The sequence below is a fragment of the Electrona antarctica genome (genome assembly GCF_951216825.1).
Source record: "Electrona antarctica genome assembly, chromosome: 10".
In the NCBI taxonomy this organism is placed as follows: domain Eukaryota; kingdom Metazoa; phylum Chordata; class Actinopteri; order Myctophiformes; family Myctophidae; genus Electrona; species Electrona antarctica.
Window position 1 is genome coordinate 36,352,319 of NC_136791.1, and position 12,278 is coordinate 36,364,596.

Below are 12,278 nucleotides of genomic sequence, written 5' to 3' on the forward strand. Positions count from 1 at the left end.
ATTTGTGTGTGTGTGTGTGTGTGTGTGTGTGTGTGTGTGTGTGTGTGTGTGTGTGTGTGTGTGTGTGTGTGTGTGTGTGTGTGTGTGTGTGTGTGTGTGTGTGTGTGTGTGTGTGTGTGTGTGTGTGTGTGTGTGTGTGTGTGTGTGTGTGTGTGTGTGTGTGTGTGTGTGTGTGTGTGTGTGTGTGTGTGTGTGTGTCCAGCTGCTCAGCCAGCTGAAGGGGAACCTGGAGGAGGAGAACCGTCACTTGTTGGACCAGATCCAGACTCTGATGCTGCAGAACCGCACCCTGCTGGAGCAGACCATGGAGAGCAAAGACCTGTTCCACGTAGAACAGAGACAGTACATGTAACTACTACACACACCACTGTTCTGCCTGCCTCTATCTCTATGTTCAGTAGAACAGAGACAGTACATGTAACTACTACACACACCACTGTTCTGCCTGCCTCTATCTCTATGTACAGTAGAACAGAGACAGTACATGTAACTACTACACACACCACTGTTCTGCCTGCCTCTATCTCTATGTACAGTAGAACAGAGACAGTACATGTAACTACTACACACACCACTGTTCTGCCTCCTCTATCTCTATGTCCCATGTACAGTAGAACAGAGACAGTACATGTAACTACTACACACACCACTGTTCTGCCTGCCTCTATCTCTATGTACAGTAGAACAGAGACAGTACATGTAACTACTACACACACCACTGTTCTGCCTCCTCTATCTCTATGTCCCATGTTCAGTAGAACAGAGACAGTACATGTAACTACTACACACACCACTGTTCTGCCTGCCTCTATCTCTATGTACAGTAGAACAGAGACAGTACATGTAACTACTACACACACCACTGTTCTGCATGCCTCTATCTCTATGTTCAGTAGAACAGAGACAGTACATGTAACTACTACACACACCACTGTTCTGCCTGCCTCTATCTCTATGTTCCATGTTCAGTAGAACAGAGACAGTACATGTAACTACTACACACACCACTGTTCTGCCTGCCTCTATCTCTATGTACAGTAGAACAGAGACAGTACATGTAACTACTACACACACCACTGTTCTGCCTGCCTCTATCTCTATGTTCAGTAGAACAGAGACAGTACATGTAACTACTACACACACCACTGTTCTGCCTGCCTCTATCTCTATGTTCCATACAGTAGAACAGAGACAGTACATGTAACTACTACACACACCACTGTTCTGCCTGCCTCTATCTCTATGGTCCATGTACAGTAGAACAGAGACAGTACATGTAACTACTACACACACCACTGTTCTGCCTGCCTATACATAGGCATATCTCTATGTTCCATGTACAGTAGAAGAGAGACAGTACGTGTAACTAAACACCACTATTCTGTCTCAATGTTGTGGTCTTGGAGTCCCCGGTAGATGACCAGATGGTGCATTGACCTCATGACCACAACATCCCCGGTTCAATACTGGCTGGAGATCCACGTTGCATGTCCTTCCTCCACTATCCTCTCAGTTTCCTGTCATTCAATACATAAAAATCACCCGTGTGAACTGAGTGGTGCAGTGACGTCACACACTAACCATAGCAACCATGCTCACCTGTACGTGGGGCCACGTACAGGTACACACATACACAGGTACACGGGTACATACAGACAAAGCTGGTTATTGGAGTGGTTTGCACCACTCAAAAACTAGAAATACCGCATCGTGGTTGTATGCCTCCTCAATCCAGTTGCTGTTTACATCTGTGTCTCTCATATACCTGTATATGTAGTGAATGAAGACTTTGAAGGAATTTCATGAACATATTTTGTGAGGTCACAGTGGCCTTGATCTTTGACCACCTACTTCTGATCAGTTCATCCTTCAGTCCTACGTAGTACAGTAGATGTTTGTGCCAAATGTCGTGACATTTCCTCAAGGCGTTCCTGAGAGATCGCGTTCACAAGGTTGGGAATGGGTGGATATATGTACATACCTCCGACTTGTGAACGGAGGGATAGCTGAAAGCACGATGCCTCTGGCGGCGGAGGCATAGAAACAAACATTTTACTGCTGTAAAATATAAATAAATGTGCTTGAGGTTAAGGTGATTCCTCTGTCTCTGTCTGACTGTGTCTTCTGTCCTCTGTCCCGCTCAGAGACAAACTGAATGAGCTGAGAAGACAGAAGGAGAAGTTGGAGGAGAAGATCATGGACCAGTACAAGTTCTACGACCCGTCTCCTCCACGCAGGTAAAGTGGTTCATCTCTTGAACACTGATATTGTAGATAGTCTGTTGAAAACCCTTACAAAGCATTAGCATGTTTTTTTTGTTTTATTCCTGAGCACTAGAATGCTTAACAGAATAGAAAAGACAAGTGCAAGTATTAGAACAACAAAGGACAGTTCAAATCAAGATAAGGCAGTAGAATTGGGGACGTAATGATGACTCATTTCGCTCACTGTTTTTGTTGGACCAGGCGTGGGAATTGGATCACGCTGAAGATGAAGAAGTTGATCAAGCCAAAGAGCCGTGAACGGCAGCGTTCTCTGACCCTGACACCGTCTCGCTCTGAGTCCACCGAGGGTTTCCTGGGCCTCCCTCTGCCTCAGGACAGTCAGGACAGCTCCTCCATCGGCTCTGGATCCAATTCCCTGGACGACACACTCACACACAGGAGGAGCAGCAGTGAGTACACAGTTTGCACACGTGCACAGCCACACACACACACACGCGAGGAAATACACATGATGACATCAGAACAGATCAGATCAGTACACGGATGCTTCATATGTCTACGCACATGCGCACACGCACACACAGATTCACAGTCTGCATGCATAAAACATTCATGTGTGTACACTGTATGCACAAAGAAATACCATGAGCAGCAATTAGCGTGTGTGTAGAAATAAACATGCTTTTGACGTGTGCGTGCGTGTGCGTTCGTGTGCGTGCGTGCGTGCGTGCGTGCGTGCGTGCGTGCGTGCGTGTGTGTGTGTGTGTGTGTGGTATAAAGTAGAAATGAATGGTTAACCATTAGTTTGCTTCTTTCTCTCTGCGGAAGGGAGGAGAGGGCAGCAGCCCAATGCCAATGAAGGGCAGGGCTCCAACAATGGTATGCCGTAGATTGGTTGGGTGGGTGGGATGTTGGACAAACTGTCCTGTCATTGGGGCCATGTTTTTGTGAGTCAATCATCTGTGTCCATCTGCTTACACTGTAAAATATTTCTGGGTCCATTTTGTTCCATTTGGACAATGTTGCTGTGGATTGTACTATATGTGTATAAAGCCTGTAGCTGAGCTGTGCAGCAGAGACCGGTTGACTGTCGGCCATGGACATGACCATGGAAAGTGTTTTCATATATTTTATGACATAACTCGCATGGAGAGGACTTCTAACTTCTAATCTAAAATGTTACGCTGAATTCATTCCAGCAGAGAAAGTGGAGAGGTTCAATGCATTGTCTATGGTGAGGAGCGACCACCACTTTCACTGGTGCAGCTATCAAAAGAGGGCGGGGGTTATTGGTTTAAAGGACCTTTGGTAAAGATGCAGTGTTTATGTTCAGGTTCAGCACCCTTGGCCGTGAGTCCGTGACCATACAGTAGATCGGCGCCTCTGAGTTCAAGAGTGCAGTAGCCAACAAGAAGCGCACTGTGGTCTGAATAGACATGGACTAGGCGTACACACTAAAAGCACTACTGTACGGAAAGTAGCGAATATGATACTAAAGTTTGAAACTACCAATTGTAGATGTGAAATTAATATAGATTGAGCTACTGCATGGCACATGACTCAATTAAATAGATCGTTTACAATCAAGCTGCCACTGATGAGCATCAAGTTTCTGTTAAATTAATTAACTTTTCCTCCCCACAAGTTTTCCTATCTGCTGGCAGCAGATCTCTTGCTAGACTACAACTTACAAGTCATTCATACCGTGGACATGGGTCATACCGTGGACATGGGTCATACCGTGGACATGGGTCATACCGTGGACATGGGTCATACCGTGGACATGGGTCATATGAAAACGCTTGAAAATCCCTGACCCTGCAGTGTTGAGACAACACTTTGACCAACATTCCTATGCATATTATATGCAATATTATGCAAAAGTATCATCTCACCTGCCTTGGTTTAATTTATAGCATATCTCAATTGGTCCAGTTACTGAAAAACATCCTGTAGGAATTTATGATTTATTTTCTCTGGTGAGTTGGGCTGCTCACCTCCTCTGTTTGTGCTTTCCTGTCCAAACTGACAAGGAGATCTCAGTCATTTGTGTGCCCAATATGTCAACCTGCTGATGTGCACAGCTCTGCTGTAAACGGCAAAGAACCACCACCCTCCAGCATTGTATTAAAAGGTGCAATGCATTATACTGTACCTCACCATGTCCAATCAATACTCAGTATTTCAGGATCAGCTTCTGTGGTTATTCAAGAAAGTTTAGCCTTGGAAACCCAGATGTTTTTATTTCCAGGAAGAAAAAAAGAAGCTTAGACTGCAGATGTGTTGTTGATGATACTACTCTATCAGTTCGCCTACCCAGTACCACTACCTACTCGAGTACCCTAAAAAAAAAGTCAGCCAATTTTCAGTAAAGCTAAAGAACTGCACAGTTATGTAATACTAAACTAGATAATAGATATAGAAAGTGGTCCTTTGGCAAAATGGATAAAAACAATTGAATAATGTTACTACTTTAGGGACAGGGAAATGAATCCCATGCTTATGGTACAGACCTGCACTCAAAACATATCTAAATGTGCTTGTACATTAGAAGCATTGAGAGAAGAGAACCCAATGTTGCACATACATACCTTTTAGTAATCATTTAGAAATACATTTAGAAAGAAATACAAAAATGTGCAAGACAAGTATGTATAATCAAATCAACAGCTCCATATTGCTGGTATTTGTGAGGTTTTAACAAGCTGACAAGTAACGCCTCTGGTGCTGTTGTTTACCAGGACTTATTTGATCTCACTTCACCCTCCTGATTGCACCATTTAATATGTTTTCCGTATGTGTTTATTGGTACACTGTAGGTGTGTTTGTGTGTGTGTGCGTGGACCATTAACTGTGTAGATAAAGTATCTGGTTTTCTGGAGTGTGTATGTGTGAGTGAATTCATACTGGCATATACATTTAAATTTATTTGGTTAATGTCTACTTTTTGTTTAATAAATCCTCATTCAGCGATATTTAATTCCATCCAAAAAGCACTTGCACTATTACTGTGGTTGGTGCAATATTTACAATAGCATTTTTTAGGAATGCCGCTACAAGTAAATGTGAGAGAAACAGTTTGTCGGAAATAATGGCTTTTTCTGTGATGTCTATCATGAACTGGTTGGCACTGCCATTGATTTGCTGTGGCATTGCTAACCTAGATGAACAACGTCTGCTTCTGATGTCTCAACAACCACCAAAACATGGGTGCAAATGGTTTTTGGGCAAACTTGAAGATCTTCCAATTCATCTTAAGTGAGATAGGCTTCATTAAGACCTGTCCTTTAAGTCATTGTATGTATTTGTTGTACTGGTTGTGTGTACTGATTGATTGTGTTGTTCAGCTGAGTGTCCAGAGGTTCAACTCTCTCTCTGTTTCCCTCCCTGTGGCTGTCTTCAACATTAACCACATCATGTCTGTTCTGCCCTCCTGTCTTTTCTTTTCTTTTCCTCCACCTCTTTCTGGGCTGTTTTGTCATTCTCTCCAATGTCTGTCTGTCTTTGTCTGTCTGTCTATATTCTGGCTGCGCACTGACAGCTCTGAAAAGGTTGCCTTTCATGAGGAACAAATCCAAGGACAAAGACAAGGTCAAGGCCATCTACCGACGATCCATGTGTAAGACCTCTGCGAGCCGCCGCGCTAGACTCCCTAACACACTCCCCTTCCTTTCATCAACACAAATAAGGAATGGTCATTGATGTGCGTTAGATTAAAACCTAGTTGTGAGGCAAGAACCATCGATAAGACCATTGTGGTTTGCATCGACAGCTATATGTCACTGTACCTTCACAGTCTTGATGCAAATACCACCTGACCTGAGATTTGTGTCCAGCTGATATTTAGAGCAGTTAATTTATTCAACATGAAATCTAGGCTTTGTTTTAAAGATTATTTTAGTCTGTTTTACTTAGGTAGTGTAGAGACACGCATAGGGGTAGAGAGGGGGAACAACATGCAAAGCACATCTCCAGACAGAATCAAACTGTTGTTGCAGTTATGTGGTCACTGGTCAATGCATTATATCCAGTAATCCACTGGCGCACCTCAAACCTAGAGTGTTCAGTGATGTTGCGTAGGCCATATGCATAATCATAGCAAGATTTCGCTTATAGAAAGAAACACTTCTACAAATTGAAACCTTTGATTGATGTGTCTTGGGTGAGAGATTTGATTTATTTTTTTACAATAAATAAAGGTATTCAAGCACACCTAGAGAGACCATGCCTTCATATCTGTTGACATCAATGACCTCTCCTTGTGTTCTCCTCCCTGTCACCTGCTCTGGTCTGTGCCTGCCGCTAACACTCTCCTATAGAAGATGATCTATTTGTGGCTTTGATACATGACCTTTAACTCCCAACACCTAATTGTAACTTTGTAGACATCTGTTTCCTGCTACTAATGTGCTACTGTAGTAAATAATTTAATTTGAGAGATTGTGAGATTCTTTTTTTTGTTATCATATAAATTTGTGTTGTGGTTGGAGTTTCTCTAGTTTTCTCTTTCTTTAGTTGTGTCATGGACCAGTTTGCCTGTAGTTTGCCTGAATTGACATTAAGTCTGGCCTAGTTTCATCTAGCTCTGATGTCTATGCCGTAATGTGGGTCATTGTGCAGCTTTTTGTAGAGCTGTGTTGTGTGCTTGTTTGGTTGTATGTTTGTGTGCAATGTAAACAACCATAGAGCGAGTGTGTGTATATAAGAGAGACATGCTTGCTGTTCTGCAGGCATGACTAAGCATTCACCACCACATCAACGACTTCTCACACTTGTCATGAAGGACTTGAAATGGAACCTCCTATCTTTTGTTTTCTCTACCACTGTCTCTCTGTACCTGTATTGCTGTCTTGCTCTCTACTGCTTCTTTCTCTCTTATCTTTCTTTCTCCCTAACTCACTGTCTCTCTCTCTCTGCCTCCATCACAATTTCTCTTTCCACCTCTCTCTATACTGTCTCTGTCTACCTCTGTCTCTCTACCTCTATCGTTCTGTTGCCTCTCTCTACCCTCCCCTCTATCGGCTATCTCTCTGGGCTGCATTTCAGATCTTGTGCTTGACATGGACGTGTATCTCATCTTCTATGTATGCCACTGCTTGCAGAAGCTCTGCATGCCATTACACCACTCCATCCGATTCAGCTTAATTGAACTGAGTGTTAAAAGATGGAGCGGGCGCATTTGTATTAGCTGTCCCCTACCGCACCTGGGGGACACTTATGAGAGATTTGAGTGAATGGGTTAATTTATTTTCCTCACTCTTGTCATTTCCTCTGTCCATCCATCTAGCCATGAATGACCTACTACAAAACCTGGCAGTAGCGGGGGCCCCTGGGGGTCAGTGGGCAGGCAGCACTGAGAACGTTGAAGGAGGCGAGGAGACGGGCGAGGCTGGAACGAGTAGGCGCAGTGGACAGCGGATGAAGGAACTGGCCTTGTCTACCAACGCCATCGACTTTGCCACCCTCACCCTGCCTAGTGCCAGCCACAGCAGATCTAAACATCGCCTCAGAGTTAAAGGTTAGGGGTCGGGTCGAATATCAAGATACATTTACTAGTACAGTAAATTTTTGTTATACAAATGTATCATAAATTACAATTAATAAATTACAATTAATAATGCATATTAATGTTTTAATTAATTTACAAAAATGTTCAATCAAACCTGAAAGTAGGTTGACAGTTTGTTTTGTGTCTGTCTGTCAGTTTCCCCCCTTTTTCTCCCAATTCAGTCATTATGCCAATTCCCTGATTTTCCCCACATACTTACTGACCTGGGGATGTTATTGAAACCACATACGGTATGCCTCCTCCAATACATATGCATATCGCCTGCTGCTTCTTTTCACCTGCCAGTGAGGAGCCTCACCAGGAGGACATGGCGTGTGGAGGCACACCCTATTCCTCATAGCCCTTACAGATGCCCTTGACCAATCTGTAGGAGTCACTAGTGCAGTGACAAAGAACGCCCTTTTTGCCCGGCTTCCCTCCTGAAAATTAAGTTTGTTGGTATGTCCGGCCAAGCCGGCTGCACAGTGGAGGATTCAAACCCTTAGTCTCTACAGTGGTGGGCAAAAACTTTACTCCTGTGTCACCCGAGTGCCCCAGTTTCCTAACCCTCATAACAACACAACATTTTCTGTCTTATCTTATCTCTGTCTACAGACAATGCGTCCTGTGAGGATGTAGCAGGGTCCTCGGATGATCCCAGACTTCAAGGTAAGGAGCTATCAATGCCCAAAGTCAAGAAATACAAAAGGTGACACACAGCTGGACAAGGAAGGATTAAATGGCTTTAAAAGCAGGTCATGTCCTCAGCAGACCCCACACTTAGATTAACAACTTCCATACTATAGGGAAGTATAGTATACTATACTATAGGCCAGGGCCTGTAGTTAGTATAGGGCCTATAGTATACTATACTATAGGCCAGGGCCAGTAGTTAGTATAGGGCCTTTAGTATACTATACTATAGGCCAGGGCCAGTAGTTAGTATAGGGCCTTTAGTATACTATACTATAGGCCAGGGCCTGTAGTTAGTATAGGACCTATAGTATACTTCCATACTATAGGGAAGTATAGTATACTATACTATAGGCCAGGGCCTGTAGTTAGTATAGGACTTATAGTATACTATACTATAGGCCAGAGCCTGTAGTTAGTATAGGACCTATAGTATACTATACTATAGGCCAGGGCCTGTAGTTAGTATAGGATCTATAGTATACTATACTATAGGCCAGGGCCTGTAGTTAGTATAGGATCTATAGTATACTTCCATACTATAGGGAAGTATAGTATACTATACTATAGGCCAGGGCCTGTAGTTAGTATAGGACTTATAGTATACTATACTATAGGCCAGGGCCTGTAGTTGGTATAGGACCTATAGTATACTATACAAGTAAGACGCGCAAACGCGGGAAGCGAACGCAGCTCGTAAATTGCAATAACAACAATTAGAATAAATTACGTACTTAAGGTTTTTTTTAAGTTAAGTTTTTTTAAAGTTTTTTTAAATTAAATGTTTTTTCAAGTTATTTTTTTAGTGTGTGTATGTGTGCGTGCGTGCGTGTTTCTTTTTTAGGTTTTTTTTTTTAAAGTTTTTTCTTTAAGTTTTTTTTTAAGTAAATTTTTTTTTAAGTTAAGTTTTTTGTGTGCGTTTTTCCTTTTGAAGTTTTTTTTTTAAGTTGAGTTTTTTTTTAAGTTAAGTTTTTTGTGTGTGCGTTTTTCCTTTTGATTTTTTTGTTTTAAGTTGAGTTTTTTTTTAAGTTAAGTTTTTTTTTAAGTTAAGTTTTTTGTGTGCGTTTTTCCTTTGTAAGTTTTTTTTTTAAGTTAAGTTTTTTTTTAAGTTAAGTTTTTTGTGTGTGCGTTTTTCCTTTTTAATTTTTTTTTTTAAGTTAAGTTTTTTTTTAAGTTAAGTTTTTTGTGTGTGTGTGTGCGTGCGTGCGTGCGTGCGTGCGTGCGTGTGTGTGTGTGTGTGTGCGTGCGTGCGTGCGTGCATGTGTGTGTGTGTTTTTGTGTGTGATACAGCTGCGCCCTCTGGTGGTGGGCGGGTGGTGTTACAGCGTGACACACAGACACACACACACACACACAGACATGATCTGCTGGGTCTCATAGTAAATGCTCACTGCGTTCGCAACTATAGTCCAGGGCCTGTAGTTAGTATAGGGCCTATAGTATACTATACTATAGGCCAGGGCCTGTAATTAGTATAGGGCCTATAGTATACTTCGTTGACCGGGGTATACTTGTTCCCCTTCTTTTTTCCCCTCTACACCAAATCTCTTTGCCAAAAAAAGCTGATATACAAGGCGGCTCACAATCTTGAGCCGTGAGCTTGTAGAGCTGCTGTTTTCACTGAATGTTCGCCTATTAACACTTATGATGCTAAAGACATGTACACGTTTTAAGACGTTTATATATCAATATAGAAATCTAAAATCTTTTTTAGCAGCAGCCCGGAGGCAACCGGGCTACGAAAAATCCCGTAGACAGGTCTGAGTGTCCATTAGTCTACTGTTGTTTATTGACCAGAGGAAATGGCCACTCACACACCCACTTGTTGATGATGCCCGGGTATACATTATAATGTAGATGCCACTCTGCTTAGTGCTATGACTGGCACTTACTTGACATTTTTATCAATAACTCTTTAATGGCTACTAACATTCCCTCAGCATTTTTATGGCTCTGCCGGTAGACAGCATTATGTTTTCGCGATGTCCGTCCATCCATCCATATGTCCTTCCCAACTTTGTGAACGGTCAAGCTCATTATAGCCTCGGGACCTCAGGTATTTTCTTTTCAAAGGAAAGAAAAGAGCCTGGGCGAGCCGAGTAGGAAATGTGGCATAGGAGTGGGAATGAACCTTGTATTTCGCTGCAGTGCAGAAGGGCGTCGCTTGGTGACGTCTGTGTTCTCTGCTGCGTTCTAAGGGGGAGGGGCTCAGGGCCCAGGATCACATTAGATAATTGACACGGGTGAAAAAAGGGTTACAAAATCGTGGGATAAAAATTATTAAAAAGAAAATAGGTTGGTCAGTTCGAGCATGGAGAACATCCATCCAGGGCTTCAGAGCATGATTTTATATGCTTTAGAAGTTAATTATTATCTAAGAACTGAGAAGTTAGCGCCGGTCATCAGAACATGTGATAAGTTTAACTGTATCGCAGTCAGTGATGAGTCGTTTGTGTGCGTGCATCAGGGCGGCAGGTGCACATCAGTACACTGTCCATGTGTGCATTTCCTGAGGAGCTGAGCACTGTGTGCAGAGTGCCCTGTGCCATCTGCAGTAAGTGTCTTTCACTCAGCACCGATTCCCACACTCTGGGTCACAATGGGCTGTTTTTCCTAATATAAAAGTATAATTTTTAAGGGATTATTTCTATGATGGGTTCAAATACTTCTGGAATATGTTACTGTCCACAGCACTGTTGATTCTCGTCGTGTTGGTGATGTCACCACCAGCCAGCCACATCCTGGATCTGGCTCTCACCTAAAGAGTCATTTATAATGTGTCATACAGTGGTGTCGCTTGCTGACAAGAGCCGAGCTACAAGCTCACAATGTGTCACGATGCTACATGTTGTAAAATCTTGTCAGCAAGTGAGCGACACCAGCGTGCGACGGAGTATAAGGTCGCCTTCACACCAGAAAGCTTTACTGCGATTAAAACGAATCCTGCTACACATTGTCAGAAAGTGCGCTTCGCTTGGCAGGTGTGAAGACTCATTCGAATCTTTCAAAGAACCGCATTCTACTCCGCCAAAAAACGGGGGTTTCGCTTCGCTTCCAATCGTACTTCGATTCGGTGCAGGTGTACTTCGATTCGGTGCAGGTGTACTTCGATTCGGTGCAGGTGTAAATGCAATCCGCAGAAAATAAAGGAAATGAAGCAAACAATGTGGCGGGTGAGACGTGGTCGAATGAGGAGACCGAAGCCCTGATCGAAATATGAGGACGAGTACATTAATCAATTGCTTAAGGAAACATATAAAAACACTGCAGTGTAGCCTAAAGAATATTGTGTCTGTCTGTAAACATGGTGTGCTGTCACTGTGTGGGGAGTAGGGGTATGAGTATAATTTTAACACCATAGATTTCACTGTGTAGGCTAGTTTATGAATTGAACACATTGATAAAGGTCCCTGCTGCCTTTCCGATTGCTGCGGATGACAGCGCAGTGTGAAGGCAAACCGCAGCAAATTAAATATGCAAGAATCCCAACTTCTCCGCCCATTCGCATCGAGTCTACCGAAGTATTAGGTGTGAAGGTGACCTAAGTTAAGCTTCAGCGACCTGGTAGAAATCCCCTCCCTTGTCCTCTACCCTAATTTCAGCCACTCCTTTCTTCCTCTCTCCTCACCTCTCTTCTTCGTTTGCTTCCTCTCCTTTCCTTGTACCACATACACAATAAAATCCTTAATTTGGTTCCATTTGTACTCCATCAGAGTTACAAACAGTCGGAAAGTCTCATCACTGTCTGTAATCTGACTCACTCTACAGGCACAGAACCTTTATTTTTTTTCCTTTTTTTTCACATGCTGCGT

General features: G+C 42.9%; 2 protein-coding genes across 6 annotated transcripts in view; one reads left to right on the plus strand and one right to left on the minus strand.

The window, feature by feature from the left end:
* The window catches only part of hhat (hedgehog acyltransferase), a 428,216-nt gene that overhangs the window by 283,343 nt on the left and 132,595 nt on the right, over nt 1-12,278 (minus strand). The window lies entirely within an intron of this gene.
* ccdc88ab (coiled-coil domain containing 88Ab) overlaps nt 1-12,278 on the plus strand; it is a 98,007-nt gene that overhangs the window by 78,693 nt on the left and 7,036 nt on the right. For 3 of the 5 annotated variants that reach the window (XM_079511730.1, XM_079511731.1, XM_079511734.1), the window contains exons 27-33: nt 203-348; nt 2,145-2,237; nt 2,466-2,674; nt 5,767-5,844; nt 7,513-7,743; nt 8,389-8,442; nt 10,934-11,020. In XM_079511730.1, the coding sequence (XP_079367856.1) occupies nt 203-348; nt 2,145-2,237; nt 2,466-2,674; nt 5,767-5,844; nt 7,513-7,743; nt 8,389-8,442; nt 10,934-11,020 (898 nt within the window). The remainder of the gene's footprint in view (nt 1-202; nt 349-2,144; nt 2,238-2,465; nt 2,675-5,766; nt 5,845-7,512; nt 7,744-8,388; nt 8,443-10,933; nt 11,021-12,278) is intronic. The other 2 variants (XM_079511733.1, XM_079511732.1) reach the window with 2 other exon arrangements.